Source organism: Eleutherodactylus coqui, chromosome 12 (assembly GCF_035609145.1).
Source record: "Eleutherodactylus coqui strain aEleCoq1 chromosome 12, aEleCoq1.hap1, whole genome shotgun sequence".
NCBI lineage: Eukaryota > Metazoa > Chordata > Amphibia > Anura > Eleutherodactylidae > Eleutherodactylus > Eleutherodactylus coqui.
Window position 1 is genome coordinate 83,902,899 of NC_089848.1, and position 16,643 is coordinate 83,919,541.

At 40.3% G+C, this 16,643-nt stretch overlaps 1 protein-coding gene across 1 annotated transcript in view; it reads left to right on the forward strand.

The window, feature by feature from the left end:
• The window catches only part of THSD7A (thrombospondin type 1 domain containing 7A), a 266,931-nt gene extending 252,688 nt beyond the window's left edge, over positions 1–14,243 (forward strand). Inside the window, exons 25-29 of the mRNA XM_066584966.1 lie at positions 66–161; positions 1,636–1,718; positions 3,255–3,468; positions 5,879–5,966; positions 12,213–14,243. Coding sequence (XP_066441063.1) covers positions 66–161; positions 1,636–1,718; positions 3,255–3,468; positions 5,879–5,966; positions 12,213–12,297 — 566 coding nt within the window. The 3' untranslated portion in view covers positions 12,298–14,243. The remainder of the gene's footprint in view (positions 1–65; positions 162–1,635; positions 1,719–3,254; positions 3,469–5,878; positions 5,967–12,212) is intronic.
• Positions 14,244–16,643: the final 2,400 nt, after the last annotated feature.

Genomic DNA, 16,643 nt, shown 5'->3' on the forward strand with positions numbered 1-16,643 from the left:
TATTCTAATCTTTGTTCTTTTCTCACACTGCTGCTTATCCAACCCTGTCTCCATTTCCTCTACAGATGGACAATGCTTTGAATACACTTGGTTAACAAGTTCATGGAAAGCATCTTCCCGGATAGTTTGGTGTCAGCGATCGGATGGCTTTAATGTGACAGGTTGTTATCTTGTTTCACATTTCATTACTTTTGTCAATACAATTAAGCTAATGTTCAACCATTATCAACTTTCCCATGTGTTTTTCGTAAATTCTTACAGTATCTTAATTCAATCCTCCAAATATATAGTTTTATTCTATACATATAAATGGTTAGAGGGAATGTTGGAAGGATATGTCTCCACTCCTTTTCCGAGAACGGCGTTGTTACTCTGTAATTCCTCCTGGAAATGTATGAACGCATGCCCCTTGTTATAGCGGTGCATTCCTACACACTCGGCACGGTCAGCACTGGTTGGACAGAGTCTCACTGTGTTATTGTGGTTTCATGAGGTACTATGGAATTCACTACACTAGAGAAGTCAGCAATTAGTTGGAACTGAAGGGGAAAGAGCTTTCCAGCCATGCAGCTATCACGGACAGAGGTATGGCGGCACAAGTCCCAAGATATAGTGCAGCTGATGGAGTAAATAAAGCGTAAAGTGTTTGAAAATACAGAAATAATAGTAATACCATCTGAGTCAAGGCAATAATACTTTGCTTACAACAATACAGTCTAACAGAAATACAGAATATGGCAAATAAAGCTCATACACTTCCGAAAGCTGCTTTTCTATTTTCTCCCTGTGAAGTATCTCAGTCCTAAAATGAGGAGCTTTCCATGCTCATCAATACGCTGAAGACCCTCAGGAGCTCAGGCAATGGAGAAGGTCTCTTACAGACCAACTCCCCCTAATACTATCCATAGATGGTGCAGCAGGCCTGCTTGCTATTTGCTTGCTCTCCCTCTCTGTGTGCACATCTATGGTCCTTTTCAGAGGTCGGCCTCACTTACAGTTTGCTGTGCTGTGTGTCTCAGCTGATACTTACCAAAGTTTGCAGTGTTTTAAGGAGCCAGAATGCTATTCCCTGCTCACACTCTTCATTTCATGCCATCAGCATTGCATCCCACCAGCTCAGAGCCTTCGCATACCTGCATCCAGCCAGAACAGTCCCCACCTTCATCAGTTCTGCTCACTACACAACTGAAAATTCGCACTTTACAGTCTGAGCATCAGCCAATCAACAAGTGTCCAATGAGCATGCTCAGTTCTGCTGCTCCAAGTTTTGGTACATGGTATATTTTGGCACAATTTCTGATACATTTTTCCAATTATACCCCTATGTAAATATTACACATTTGTGTGGGTCGTTACACAACTGCTACAGAGGTAACACAGTATTCTATGCTGTTCATGCAGAGTAATGGCCAGTCACATTATAATGATGGTGTGGGCTCACCAGCATGGGAGTTAGGCCTGTATAGCAGCTTTCTGTAGACATGGATCATGAGCACTCTGTAAGATATACATATACCGTAATAGAGCATATAGATGAGGTATTCGTCATGAGCTGGTGCCATTATATATTGTATTATAGTCATAAATTGTAGATTATAACATTTTATTGTGGTTGTTTCTATTTCCATCCTCTAGGAGGCTGTTTTGAAGTACTGAAACCAGAGAGTGAAAGGGTGTGCAATCCCCCTTGTACCCAGCAGCACTCGTATTGTGCCGAGGTATGGAATGACTGTTATATAGTAGTTTTACAACACTTTCTATATAACCCATAACTGATAGGATGCTGTCTGGGGACCGGCGTGCAGTTAATTGTCAGATAAGTATGATCAATGACTTGTCTAATTCCCAATGCTGAAATTGTAATTTCTGCAAAATGGTGTAATGGCTTAACTTATAATTTCGCTGTTCTTTTATAGCTTTTCCTATTAGCCTCCCGCTATCCTAGGCTGCGGGTGATGTTTACTACGTAATGTCTTAAATACTTAAAGAAATGTTAACTCTAAGGCAATGCAATGTACGGTATATTCGGGGAGGCAGCAGAGCCAGGCACACCTAGACCGATGCCAGGGTCTACTGGGCATTTTTGGGTACTGATGATGAATCTGTACTTTACGAGGCCAATAATAAGTAAATTTGGATTTTTAAGGGGGTTTTCCTAGCTAAAATATGGATGACCTATCCTCAGGTGTGGGTCTTATCTTATCGGTATGGGTCCGCTGTATGGGACACCCTACCAATCAGTTGTTTGAAGAAGCCATGGCGCTCTGATGGCTCTTCTCAGGCATGTGTCATCACATTCATTGGACACATGCTCTAAGAGCAGCTCAGGTGAATGGGATTAAGCTGCTATACCAGGTGCAGCCACTATGTAATGTATGGCGCCATGCCTGGTATGTACGGTTGCCTCTTTAAACACCTGCATGAGGTTGCAAGAGGCGGACGTCCACTGATGTGATGTTGATGACCTATCCACAGGATATCTTATGCCATTGACACATTAGCATATTTTGGGGTCGTGTGCTGTCCATGTAATTTTTACAGACAGCACATGGTCCCATTATGGCCTAAGAGACTATACAAATAGATCTTTTTTCGCACAGGCCAATGGTTCGCGTGAAAGAACTCATGACCTGTCCATTACACAGACAAGAAGTAGGACATGCCAATGCATGTGAATGTGCTGTGCCTGTATATATCAGTCAGCACACAGACTGGTGTACTTTTGCTGTCTGATGCAAGTAGTGCCCGGGTCTCTTTGGTGCATTTCGCAGTTACGGCTAGTGTACACCTAGCATTCGTCTTGGGGAACCCCTTTAATTTAGCAATTTTGGATCGAAAAATATTTGGTGTATATTAAAAATATGAAACTTTTTTGCAAATCCTTGCTGTATGTTGTAATATGAAATTAAAGGCCCGAACCCTGAGGCTGCACTACTGAGAGACCTCCGGATCTCATTCCTATAGGTGCTGTGTTTTCATGGGGACCTTGTGTGGATCCAGATCATCACCCACATCTATGCATACATCCTTACTTACTTGAATGGTGGGCAATGTGTGTCTATGGATGTGTTCTAGTCCTGCTACATCCATACATCATCCATAGGAGGACATGTAACCAGTATTCCTCAATTGTGCAGCCTCGGACTTCGGGTCTCATATCTCAGCAAAGAAATAAGATGCTCTAGTTTTAAAACTTCCTATAAAAGTTAGACCGTCAAAAAATTTAGATTTTTTTTCCCCTCCCTTCTTTTAAGTCTGGATCATGCGGATGTGAAGACGGCTACACAGAAGTCACCTCCTCCGATGGGACACTTGACCAGTGCACCCTGATTCCTGTAGTGATTATGCCCACTAACGAGGACAAGAAAGGAGATGTTAAAACAAGCCGAGCCATTAACCCAACCCAACCATCAAGTAGTCAGGCAGGCTATGGGGGAAGAACATGGTTTTTGCAGCCATTTGGGTCAGGTAAGTGAATATTTCATCATCATGTGACATAAGAATGGTTAGTTTGTTGTGCATATTGAATACATTTAGAAGAGTCATTCAGTATTAAACTTTCGGACAAGGCACTTATATAGGCCAGATTGACCCTTTAGAGTAACGGCAGATTCCCGGCACTTACAGTGATGACCCTCAAAGCTCCAACAGAAGCAACCCCATTTAAAGTGACTATGGAGTCATCAGTGACTATTTCTTATGGGATGAGTCACAAATAACCCATCAGACCTTATTGATGACATATTCTGTGTATATCCATGTTCTGTATAGATGAAGGGTGGCCCTCAAAATTCTCTCATTGGGTGGGCCCAAGAAACCCAAGTACAATGCTGGAAGGGACATCTCTTCTAGGCACTGCAATAGAATAGCCAGTGCTATCGTTCCTGAAACCTTTACATTTACACTGTGTGATCAATACCAAGTAATGGTTGAGTTGATGTTATATGAATGGTGATTTATAAGTAGATTCTAGTGGCATAATGTATTTTTAAACTCCCCAGTCCATATCAAATAAAGCCCTCTTAATGGTCTTTACTAGAGATGAGCGAGAGTACTCGTTAAGGTAAACTACTCGAGCGAGTAGTACCTTATGCGAGTACCTGCCCGCTCATCTCAAAAGATTCGGGTGCCGGCGGGGGGCTGGGAGCGGTGGGGGAGAGTGGGGAGGAACGGCGGGAAGATCTCTCCCCCTGTTCCTCCCTGCTCACTCCCGCAACTCACCGCTCTCCCCCGCCGGCACCCGAACCTTTAGAGACGAGCGGGCAGGTACTCACATAAGGCACTACTCGCTCGAGTAGTTTACCTTAACGAGTACGTTCGCTCATCTCTAGTCTTTACCTTCCCTTTCCAATATTTTACCATAATTTCCAGCCCTTTAAGTACTCCTATGTTCCTTGGCCTGGAGAGAGAGTGGGGTGTATCCTAGCAGTGGTCATGTGACTATCTACTAAAAATCCCAGAATTCTCTGTGAATTTTCCATTGTGTTAGGGCAAAACACTTACATACATGGGACAATGTATAAGCCATAGTATACAGTGAATGAGGCTGCTTTCGGAACTACTGCATATACCTGGGCACCACATACAACCATTAGAAATGAGTTGAAAACCATCTACAAGGTGCACATAGAAGGAATAGCTTTTTTTTAGAAAATCTGTGTAAAATCTATACTAACATATTTATAAGTTTTATAACTTTTGCAAAGGAATACAACTCAACTAAAGTAACGGGAATATCCATTTAACCCCTTAAAGACCTGAGTGTTTCAGTCTGAAAGGACCAGACACTTTTTTAGTGATTTTACCCATGTGGTGATTTTATGGCCCTATTTTTTTCCTGACTTGACAAAATTATTTTTGCTGCAGTTTTTTCCCATCAGATAGTGCTATATTTAATTCCTGTTCTCACTGATTTTTTTTTTTTTTTTTCATTTTTTAAAATATTTTATTAAGGGTAATGCATACAAAAAAAAAGTGTAATTTATAGTTCTTTATATTTTAAATAATTCAACTTGCGTAAAAATAAAGTAGAGAATGGGTCCGCCGTTTTATTTTGCAGTTTCAATATATAATTTGTATAATCTCAGATTACTAGGTGGATAGGGCGATGATTTAGGTTGGCATTGGCTTTGGGTTATTTCCTTTTTATTTAATATATATCATTTTTTTTTCTTTTCTTTTGTTCTGTAATTTTTTTAACTTATTTTTGAAACTTTCTTGTTTTATTTTTTACCATCCATGTCCTTCATGACATTCTATAAGTGGTACATTTTTATGAAGTGGTAATCACTAAACCGTAAAACATCCATTTGGTATCTCAATAAGCGTAAAACCATAAAACACAATTATTGTGTCATTTATGTGGGTGAAGAACATCAAAAACTTTAAATGAAGGCAAAATTATTTTTTGTATGCATTGCTCCACTAATAATAAGACAAATAAGTTAAATGCTATCAAAATTTTACAACTCATTCTGTAAAAGATCAAAAAAATGATAAAAATAATGTTTTACAGAATGCAGGGAGACTAAAATAAAATGGTTTCTCCAATCCCAAAGATCACAATGGGCTTTGTTCTCAATGGGATATATGAAATGAAATGGGTTTTTTGTAGGGTTAGCGCCACTCTTGAGCGTTGGCTGTTTCTGGTAATGCGATCTAGCCCTGGTTATTTCAATGGGCCTGCACATACACACACAGTCATCTGTGCCGGGTTTTAGACAGGTAGGGATGACAATGGAAAGGAAACAGACAAAAAATGAAGACATAGAGACAGTTCTAAAATTGTGTTAACCCTTTAATACAACTAATCTGATATATGCATTATAAACCAGGTAACTGCTTAGTACTAACCAAAACTAACATTCCCTCTTTCCAGATGGGAAGCTGAAGACCTGGGTGTATGGGGTTGCTGCAGGTGCTTTTGTTTTGCTATTATTTGTGGTTTCTATGATCTATCTGGCTTGGTGAGTCTACAGGTTATTGCCTAACTTGACATGAGATTGTATAAAGTATAGTGATGCATGCCTGAACCGTGTGCCCGTAAAGAGGAACATTTTTTTTTATTATTCCCGCATGTCGATATTCTTTTAAATGGTAAATTAATAAAGCCTATAGTATTTTAATTTTGTCTAAACTGTGAAGGGTGTATAGAGGAACATATTAGAGTCCTGCAGATTTTTTTTGCATGCTACTATATGGCTCTTTTCAGCTAATACTATGTTTCCCTGAAAATAAGACACTGTCTTATATTAATTTTTTCCCCAAAAGAGGTGCAGGGTCTTAAACTCACCTAGCCAACGGCATCCCAGTGCCTCACGCTGGTCTCCAATGCTATGGCAGGCTGCCGTGTCTTCCGTGCTGACAGTAGTCTCTTCCTGGTAACTAATAGGGCTTTGAATACCCGCCTTCAGCAAACAAGCGCTTCGATTGGATCACGAGCGCCGCTGGCTCAGCCAATCAGAGGCGGCGATCAATGAACCAATCACAGCCATTCAGCGATGTCATTCACTGTGGCTGTGAATGATCAAGCGCTGGCTCTGATTGGATCACGAGCGCCACTGGCTCAGCCAATCACAGCACTCGCTTGGTATTGAAAGCCTCATTACCAGGAAGTAAATGTCAACGTGGAGAACACAGTAGCCTGCCGCAGCGCCGGAGACTAGTTCAAGGGACCCAGACACCGCCGGCTAGGTTTGTATTGCTGTTTTTTTATCTAGTGTAGCTAGGGCTTTTTTGGGGGGGGAGTGCTTATTATCTGGGTAGGGCTTATATTCGGGGAAACACAGTAGTTAACATTTTATATATTTCATATATATTTGTATATATTTCTCTGTATATGATTACAGCATTACTATGTGAGCCCTGTTCCCTACTTATTTTAGAGAATTAAATCTATATAACGCTAACCTATAGCCTTACATATTATTTTTAACGTAACTGTTCTTGATTATGTTATAATATTTTATATTTATAGTATGTAACTATAATTTTGTAATACCGTATATTCCGGCGTATAAGACGACCTTTTAACCCCGAAAAATCTGCTCTGCAGTCGGGGGTCGTCTTATATGCCGGCTATACCAAAAAAAGAAAGTGTCAAAAAAAAAAAACAGTACTCACCTTCCCCGGCGTTCTGTGGCACTGCTGCAGGCTGTCGCTCCCTCCTAGTCCCTGACAGAGCATTGCTTTCTGGATGCGGGGCTTGAAATCCCTGCCTCCAGAAAGCTAATGCTGTGATTGGCTAACTCACGCACAGTCAGCCAATCACAGCCATTCAATGACATCATTGAATGGCTGTGATTGGTTGACGCCACGCGGGGTCAACCAATCACAGCCTTTCAATTTTAAATGGCTGTGATTGGCTGATGCCCCGTGAGTTAGCCAATCACAGCATTAGCTTTCTGGAGGCCGGGATTTCAAGCCCTGCATCCAGAAAGCAATGCTCTGTCGGGGACGAGGAGAGAGCGACAGCCTGCAGCAGTGCCGCAGAATGCCAGGGGAGGGGAGTACTGCTTTTTTTTTTTTTTTTTACACCGTATTCCAGGAGTATAAGGCGACAGTTGGGGGGTCATCTTATACGCCCCATCGCCTTATACGCCGGAATATACGGTGTATATATATATATATATATAATATTTCAAAAATTCTCCGCAATATGACAAATGTTTTTCTGGCATTCATTGAAGCACTACAGACTAATTATAAACCTACAGTACTGTGCAAAAGTGTTAGGCAGGTGTGGAAAAAATGCTGCAAAGTATGAATGTTTTAAAAAATAGAAGTGTTAATAGTTGTTTTGTCAATTAACAAAATACAAAGTGAATGAACAAAAGAGAAAACAAAATCAAATCAATATATATATTTTGCTTTTGTATTCAAAACAGTCACAGGAAGCGACCATATACTTCCCAATATACTAATGCCAAATAGAAGCACCACATCCCTAAGCATACAGATAGCCAAACTGCTAAATGGAGGAGCAATGCACAGGTGCAAAGTAACGATAAACAGTCACTCACACACCTTCCATAAGAGTGCATTCAGACGAGCGTATGCATATATAGGTGCGCACAAAACCGTGCGCCCACATATGTGCACAAACATGCGTTAATGCAGGTCCGTGCAGCATTGCTTTCAATGGGGCCGCAGCTGCTGCCGGCGGCCCCATTGAATGCAATAGGATGCCGGCACCCCTGCAGTGATTTTCAGGGAAGGGCTTGAAATATAAGCTCTACCCTGAAAATCATCAATGGTTTGTGTAAAAAAAAAATTTCTATATATATATATATATATATATATATATATATATATATATATATACATACATACATACATACATACATACATACATACATACATACATACATACACACACACACACACACACACACACACACACACACACACTCACCTCTCTGTCATGCTGTGTAAATATTCCCTACGGGGAGCCCCCTTGTCACTGAACACTGTGACAGCACTGGGGACACTGACAGCAGGGGAGTAAAGAATCCCCTGTCACAGCTGTGGCAGGGGATCGCGATGTTCTTCTATTGCTTTCAATGGGACCGGCGCTTCTGCAGTCCCATTGAAAGCATTGGGCTGCCGGTAAGCTCTGCAGGGATTTTCTGGGAAGGGCTTTAAATATACGCCCTTCCCTGAAGATCACCCATAGAATGTGTGTAAAAATCATTCCATTGAATTCAATGAATGGCCAAGCGCTGCCTGTGATTGGTTGAGTGCTGTGACCAATCACAGGCAGCACTCAGCTGTCATTCAATGAATGGCTGAGTGCTGCATGTGATTGGTTGAGCGTTCAGCCATTCACATACAGCCCTTTCAGCAGGCAGGGATTTTAAATCCCTGCCTGCTGAAAGCGTTTCAAAGCAGTGCAGGGCGAAGACAGACTAGACGCACCTGAGTCCCGGCAGCTGAGGAGAGGTAAGTATATATATTTTTTTATTTTTAACACATTCTACAAGGGCTTATTTAAAGCCCTCCCTTGAAAATCCCTGCAGGGCTTTCTAGCAACCCACTGCTTTCAATAGGACTGCAGAAGCGCCAGTCCCATTGAAAGAAATGGGAGAACATTGCAATCCTCTGCCACAGCTGTGACAGCTGTGGCAGAGGATTCTTTACTCCCTGCGGGGAGTCCCCTTGTCACTGATCACTGTGACAGTGCTGTCACAGTGTTCAATGACAAGGGGACTCCCTGCTGGGGAATATTGACATGCACCACTGACCTATGGCGCACACATGTCCTATGTTTTGCAAGTACGTGTGTTTGCACGCCTGTAAAACACGGACATGTGAACACACCATAGGGAATCAATGGATTTAATAGATGTGTGGTTTTGTGTGCACCTATGTAAGCACACGCTTGTCTGAATGCACCCTTAGGACTCATCCAGAGAAGCGCTGCTAAGCAGAGCGAAAACGGCACTGCCAAGCAGCAAGAAAACAACGCTGCTATAGTGCTGAAAAGATTGCGTGAACGGGCTACTTCAGGCTATGTGAACTAGCCCGTTCACACAATCCGAGGTGCGTGCTGCGTGCTTTCAAAACTTCCATAGGAGCCTATAGAAAGTACACAGCAAAGATAGGATATGTGATGTCCTATCTTTGCGCGCACCTTAGAACCGACATGTTGTATCTTTGTTATATGCACTGATTCATCACTTCTAACAATCGTCCGTGTGAGCGCTTCTATAGGAACCTATAGAAAAAATAGCGCTCGGCTGAATGAGCCCTTATACAGGGGAAAGCTGCTTAGCATTATACTTGTACATAGATAAGGTGTACAAAGAGTGACCGGCCGAATGATACATGTCGTGCATGCTTACAACCTATTAATGGCGCTACATATGATTCAGGTCGGCAGGTTGTCCTGAACCTCAACAGCGAGCCGCACTGGCACCCTGGGCTCCCCCAGCATTTAAAGCCAAACTGTGTGCTGCATAAATACCTATAAATTACAAGGTGTTGGTTAATATTTTGTCCAAAATACAGGGACTCACAAGCCCACGTTGAGGTGCAGGGCAGCCCACTGGGCTAAATCTTATGTGGCATCAGTAATAGGTTGTAAGCCTGCATGGTGCATTACACATATCATTTGGCCTGGTACTAGAGATGAGCGTGCATACTCGTTAAGGGACAATACTCGAGCGAGTATTGTCCTTTTCGAGTACCTGCCTGCTCGTCAGAAAAGATTCGGGTGCCGGCAAGGAAGAGCAGGGGAAACGGGTGGGGGGATCTTTCTCTCTATCACCCACCGCTCCCCCCTTCTCAGTCCCGCAACCCACCGCTCACCCTCGTCGGCACCCAAATCTTTTGACGAGCAGGCAAGTACTCGAAAAGGACGATACTCGCTCGAGTATTGTCCCTTAACGAGTATGCTCACTCATCTACACCTGGTCCCCTTTTCCATGCTTTGTTTATGTGCAAGTATGGTGCTATGGAGCCACCACCCTCAGTATAAGGGCTCGTTCAGATGTTTTTGCACTGTTAGCAGCGCACAGAACGTGCTTCTATAAGAAACAATAGGTTCCTATAGAAGCGTTCACATGGACTATTGTTAGATGCGCCGAGTCAGCGCACCTAATAAAAGATAGGACATGCAAGTGCAAACTTACGTCAGCTCCGAGGTGCGCGCAAGAATAGGACATGTCCTATCTTTGCTGTGTGCTTTCCATAGGCTCCAATGGGAGTCTTGAAAGCACGCAACTCAGATCGTATGAACGGGCTACTTCAAGTAGCAGGAAGCAGCCTGTTCACACGATCTTTACAGCACTATAGCCGCAATCTTTTCTTGCAGCTATTGTGCGCAAAAACAGCGCTAGTCTCAACGAGCCCTAAGGAAGGTGTGTGGTTGTTCATTAGTACTTTGCACTTGTACAATGCTCCCCCATGTAGCAGTTTGGCTGTCTGCATGCTGAGGGATCTGGTGCTTCTACCTGACCTATTTTGCATTAGTATATTGGTAAGTTTATGGCCGTTTTCTGTGATTTTTTTTTTTGTATATCCCTTTTTCTGTGATTTGTATTCAAAACAGCATCAATTCTTCTAGGTACACTTGCACACAGTTTTTGAAGCAACTCGGCAGGGGGGTTGTTCCAAACCTCTTGGAGGACTAATCGGAGATCTTCTGTGGATGTAGACTTGCTCAAATCCTTCTGTCTCTTCATGTAATACCAGACAGGCTGGATGATGTTGAGATCAAGGCTCTTTTGGCGGCCATATCATCACTTCCAGGACTCCTTGTTCTTCCTTACACAAAAGATGGTTCTTAATGACATTGGCTGGTTGTTTCAGGTTGTTGTCCTGCTGCAAAAAAATTTTTGAATCAATCAGACACCTTCTATTTAAAAAAAATGTTTACTTTGCAGCACTTTTTCCACACTTACAAAAAGTACAGTTCTGTATTTAGAAAATAGTAAAATAAATTAATTGTAGAATTTTGTGACCTGTATGTAAAAAAAATGATCAAAAACTTTTAAAATAAGTATTATACTGGAGGAATAGCTCTTTCAGAGCACTACTTAAAGTAACCCTCTGGTTCCAGGACAAAATTCTGTCCAGGTACCGAAGAGGGGAATTATATTACTTGCCGCTTGTCTTTTGTACCATTGTCCCACGATCCATTGGTTCTCAGGCCCCATTTTTGGTCTTCCAAGATGGCTGATGATATCTTATGACTACCTAATGTAAACTATGTATTGGTAGTGTGTTAGACTACTGATGCACTGCACTTGCTCTCTGATTGGCCAATGCTGCTTATGTGACCAATCATAGAGCAGCGTGAAGTGCTTCAAACTAACAATGTATATTGTACATCAGATAGAAGATTGCAGCACCAACTGGAAGACCGAAAACAGGGCTTGGGCTTCAGCAAATCTGAGGGGCAACGGTATGGACGATGAATAGAGGGTTACATAAGTCCCTCTTCAGGTCCATGTACAAAATTTTGTGGCAGACCAGAGGGTCTCTTTAAAGATTAATCATAAAGTTCATATGGTGCAAATTTGACATAATTAAAAAATAGATACTAAATATTTATACACAAAAAAGGTCACAAAATTCCTAAAAATGTAAAAGGAAAATATGAATGGGAAGAAATCAATTTCTGTAACTATTCTACTAAAATGTGTCTTCAGGTACTTTTAAGTTTGTCTAAATAATATATCGAAATTGTTTTATTCTTTGGTAATTTACAGTAAAAAGCCAAAGAAACCGCCAAGAAGACAAAACAACCGCCTGAAACCATTGACTTTGGCTTATGATGGAGATGCAGACATGTAAAAGAAAAAAAAAACAAAAACCTTGAAAGAATATACATTCCTTTTTGGAAAGGGACAACACAATAATGTTGTGAGGATTAACGTCATTGTGGCAGCTTAAGCACAGTCTAGAGAAATGCAATGTTTTTGAACCCCAAAAACTTTATCGAGGAACTGTCTTCTAATATATGTACATATGGCTTTGGTCTGTTGCAAGACTTGACCTTAACCCCATATAATCTATACGCATGAACCTATACCATACACTGAGACCTCCACAATATGGACATTCTATAACTTATGTTTGTGGCATCATTTTGGGGTTCGATGTAAATAACTCTATGATGGAGAAGACTGGTCTTCAAGAAAATGCAACTCTTGAGCTGTTTACAAACATGTTTTCAGTACGAACTTTAGGAAAAGTATGGGACCACAGGACCAAGCAGATTTTGAAACTTTTTGTGCCAGAACATCATGAAATGCGTCAGTGTCCTGAAATGCAGTATTTTTTAGTAATTACCCTCTGAAATGACACACTTGTAAATTACACCACGTTTCTACTTTCTCTAACTCTCCTAATCTTGCCTACATCTTGTTTTGCTGTATGTAAGGCAGGACTTGCACTATATTAGTGCAGCATGTTATGCACTTATCTAGAATTGCCATAGAAAATGCCTCTTTTCATAAGGGATGGTGTCTTGTGCTAGACGCTCCAAGTAGACATTAAACAATTGTGTAAAGAGAAAAAAAAGGAAAATCTGTATGAGAGTAGAGTTTTGTGAAGGGATCTACAATCTGTACATAAATCAGCTCTTTTCTAGTTAGCGAAAGTTGTGTCTCTTGTTTGTCAATTATCCTCCATGTGTAGATTTAATATGGACTCTTAAGTTATTTCAATCAGAAATACTTGCTAAGGACATCCTACTTCTGGATTTCCTACAAGTTAATTCTTTAATTAAAAAAAAAAATTAAAATAAAAAAAAGATTTCTTTGATTTTAATTTAAAAAAATAAAATGCCATTTTTTGAAATAATTAATGATATTTAACGGGGTTCTATGCTTTGGCCAATTCCTACTTATCATAAGGTTCCCTTGGCAATACGTTGGGCATTCAAGTGTCCTCCTGCTTGAAGCCCCAACAATCCGCTCTAAACTTTGAAGAAACCTGTCAGTAAGTGTTTAATTTCCTTGCAGCGCCCCTCCAGGGACAATGAAGCATCACACAGTGTCCATTCATATCTATGGGTTGCCTGGGCAGTGCAGAAATAGGACAGATCCTCCAGAACACAAGATGCTCTTTGTAACTGTTCTCCCCTTTGGTCAAGAGATTAGGGTAGTGAGCAGAAGTTCCCCCTCTATTTAATCAGAATTTCCAGGATGTATAAAACTGGATCTTCTAAACTGGAAAACCCCTTTAACCCTTACTTTAATTTTGGGTTTTCTTTTCATGGATACCTATTTAGTTTTTATGGTTTTGATTATAACTAATTTTCATTTGAAGTTAAATTTTGTTTAATATAATTGAATAATAATGTAATAATCCAATTAGTCATATCACAGTTACATCTTAAACTAGTTTTAGAGTTAGCCCAAAAATTGTTACTTTATCACAGATGGGAAATTGGGTAACCCTGCTCACCATCTTTAAAAAAAAAAATATCCCCAACATCATAAATTTGGCCATGGAAGTCCCTCTAGTATCGTGGTTTTTCTGTTTTCTAGTCAATCTCAAAATTTCCAAAGAAAATGGTTTGATTTTTACCCAAAAAAGGTCCAACAAGTGAAAAGATAAAACAAAATCAATTTTTTTTAAACCACACAGTACAAAAAAAAACCTTTTTCAAAGAAGGAGCCATAAATCAAAGCAATAAAATGACATCACCAAAATAGTTTACTCGATAACTGTGTAGATACATGTAAACCCTAAAGAAATTACCAAGATTTTTAAATATTACATGAATGAATATTATTCTCCTCCCCCCCCCCCCCCCCCCCCCCCGTTACTGGTGGTCAGTCTGTAGGATGTTATATTCTACATTATTTTTGCTGTCACTATTTGTTGAGTTTTATATCTGCCACAAAGTCTAAAAAGTCCATCAATCGCATTATATGACATACTGAAAATCATGGCACATGTGCTTTTTAACTCACGGACATCAATGTTAGATTGGTGAGGTCTGACTAATAGCATCCCTATTGATTTCTAAAATGGGGCAGCCTCGAATGACCAGCAAGACCACAAGAAGGAGTTGTATGGAGCAGTAGTGGGAGCAAAGAGCTCTTTCCGTAACTCCTATAGAGTTGACTACCACACCATACGAACTCCTCACCATGATCGAGATGATAGTAGTGGAGCCAAGGCACTTGGGTCTCCCACTCTATCAGTCATTGGGGACCCAACAAGTAGATACAATTTTTTGTTCAATTTTTTTCACCTTGGTCTTCTCTATTTATCAAATATAACATTTAAAGATGTTGTACAAGATTAGAAAAATATCATTGCTTTCTTCCATAAACAGATTATGTGTGGTATTGCAGTTGAGCCCTGTCCACTTTAATGGAACCTAGCAGTAATACCAGATACAACTCATGGACAGGCGTAGCGCTTCTTTTAGAAGAAAGCTGCCATGTCTTCCTAACCCCGGAAACCTCTCTTTGAGTTACATAATGTTTAAATATGCTAAAAAATGAATACAGATATCACACGTCCTCTGCTAATTGTTGACTTCTGCGCACTGGTTTCTAATGTATGGCAAATGGTTCATAATTCACTCCTCCCCCACTTTCCACACCAAGTGCCAAAAACTGGTATTTTCTTTTTCATATACAAATTAAAATATCAAAACTCATGTAAACTAAGGTTATTATGTTTCACGTAATTTCAAAATAATTTTTAAATATTTCATGTAATTTATTTTAAATGTAGCCTGAAATCATTTTTATGTTTTCACCTCAAAATTATTATTGTTCACGTGTACATTAAAACTTTTACATTTTTTTTTATCCTTCTTCTCATTTAAATTTTCATTTTATTACTCCTTTATTTTATTTTTTTTATATTTGTTTGTGGTATTATTTTTGTCATTACAGCTTTCTTCTCAAAATTAAAATATGATCATTCTTTTGACTTAACTAAAAAAGGTTAACCACAAATTTGAAATGACGTGAAAACTAGACGATTGCAATTTATGCAGAGGTTGCACCCTAACTAAACTAAGTTGATTGGCAAGTAGAGATGAGCGAGTATACTCGCTAAGGCACATTACTCGACCGAGTAGTGCCTTAGTCGAGTATCTCCCCGCTCATCTCTAAAGATTCGGGGGCTGGCGGTGGGCGGGGAGCGGCGGGGGAGAGCGGGGAGGAACGGAGGGGAAATCTATCTCCCTCTCTCCCCCCCCCCAGCTCCCCGCCACAACTCACCTGTTACCCGCGCCGGCCCCCGAATCTTTAGAGACGAGCGGGGAGATACTCGGCTAAGGCACTACTCACTTGAGTAATTTGCCTTAGTGAGTATACTCGCTCATCTCTATTGGCAAGCCATAAGAGTAAAAACAGGAGTTCACATGGGTCCTTTCAGTGATAATAGTAATAACTGGATTTGAGTGAAATAAATGTAATTTTAAAAATCTAATAGTCATATTATATTTGTGGCAAAATAGCAAAAACTTCATATACGTAATATCATATTTAATCTCACTTCAGCTAAATGTAAGCTTCCAGTGCAAAATTCATGATACGGAGAGTTGTTCTATCTGCACACCAACATAGCCAGCTAACATACAACTGTAAATACGAAGTGTAACTACTATATTTGTAGCTGTGATCATATAACGGTACCAACAATCCGCATATACCTCGATTTCATAGTCGTTGCCTATGTGTAGAGTAGTGAACATATGTTATCTAGTAGTTAGCACTTGTTTACAGTATAGTGGGGTCATTACATTATCTTCCCCCATTTTAGGTAATATTTCAAAAACGGCAATTGATAAAAGATTATAACCAGAATTCAGTTTATCGGTTCTTGCATCGGGGCAGGCAAACATGCAAGGGATAGTATAACCAGTGACCAATATGGGCCATGTATAGCATCACACAACCTGATTTACAGTTAGTGAAAACTTATTCTTAGTGCATTGTGTAATAAGAGAAATCCAATCACTCAAATCATAACCTCCCAGGCGTCAATTCTATATTATAACCGGCAAACAAAGAAATTGATGTAATTCTAATTAGTGTTGTGCGATCAATGTCAATCAGGTTGGTCAATCCTAACACGATTTAAAAAAAAATAATTGTGAATCAGGACTTCCGATTGCAACTTCCATTAAAATCAATAGGAATAAAAATCAGGTTCTGTAATTTGTC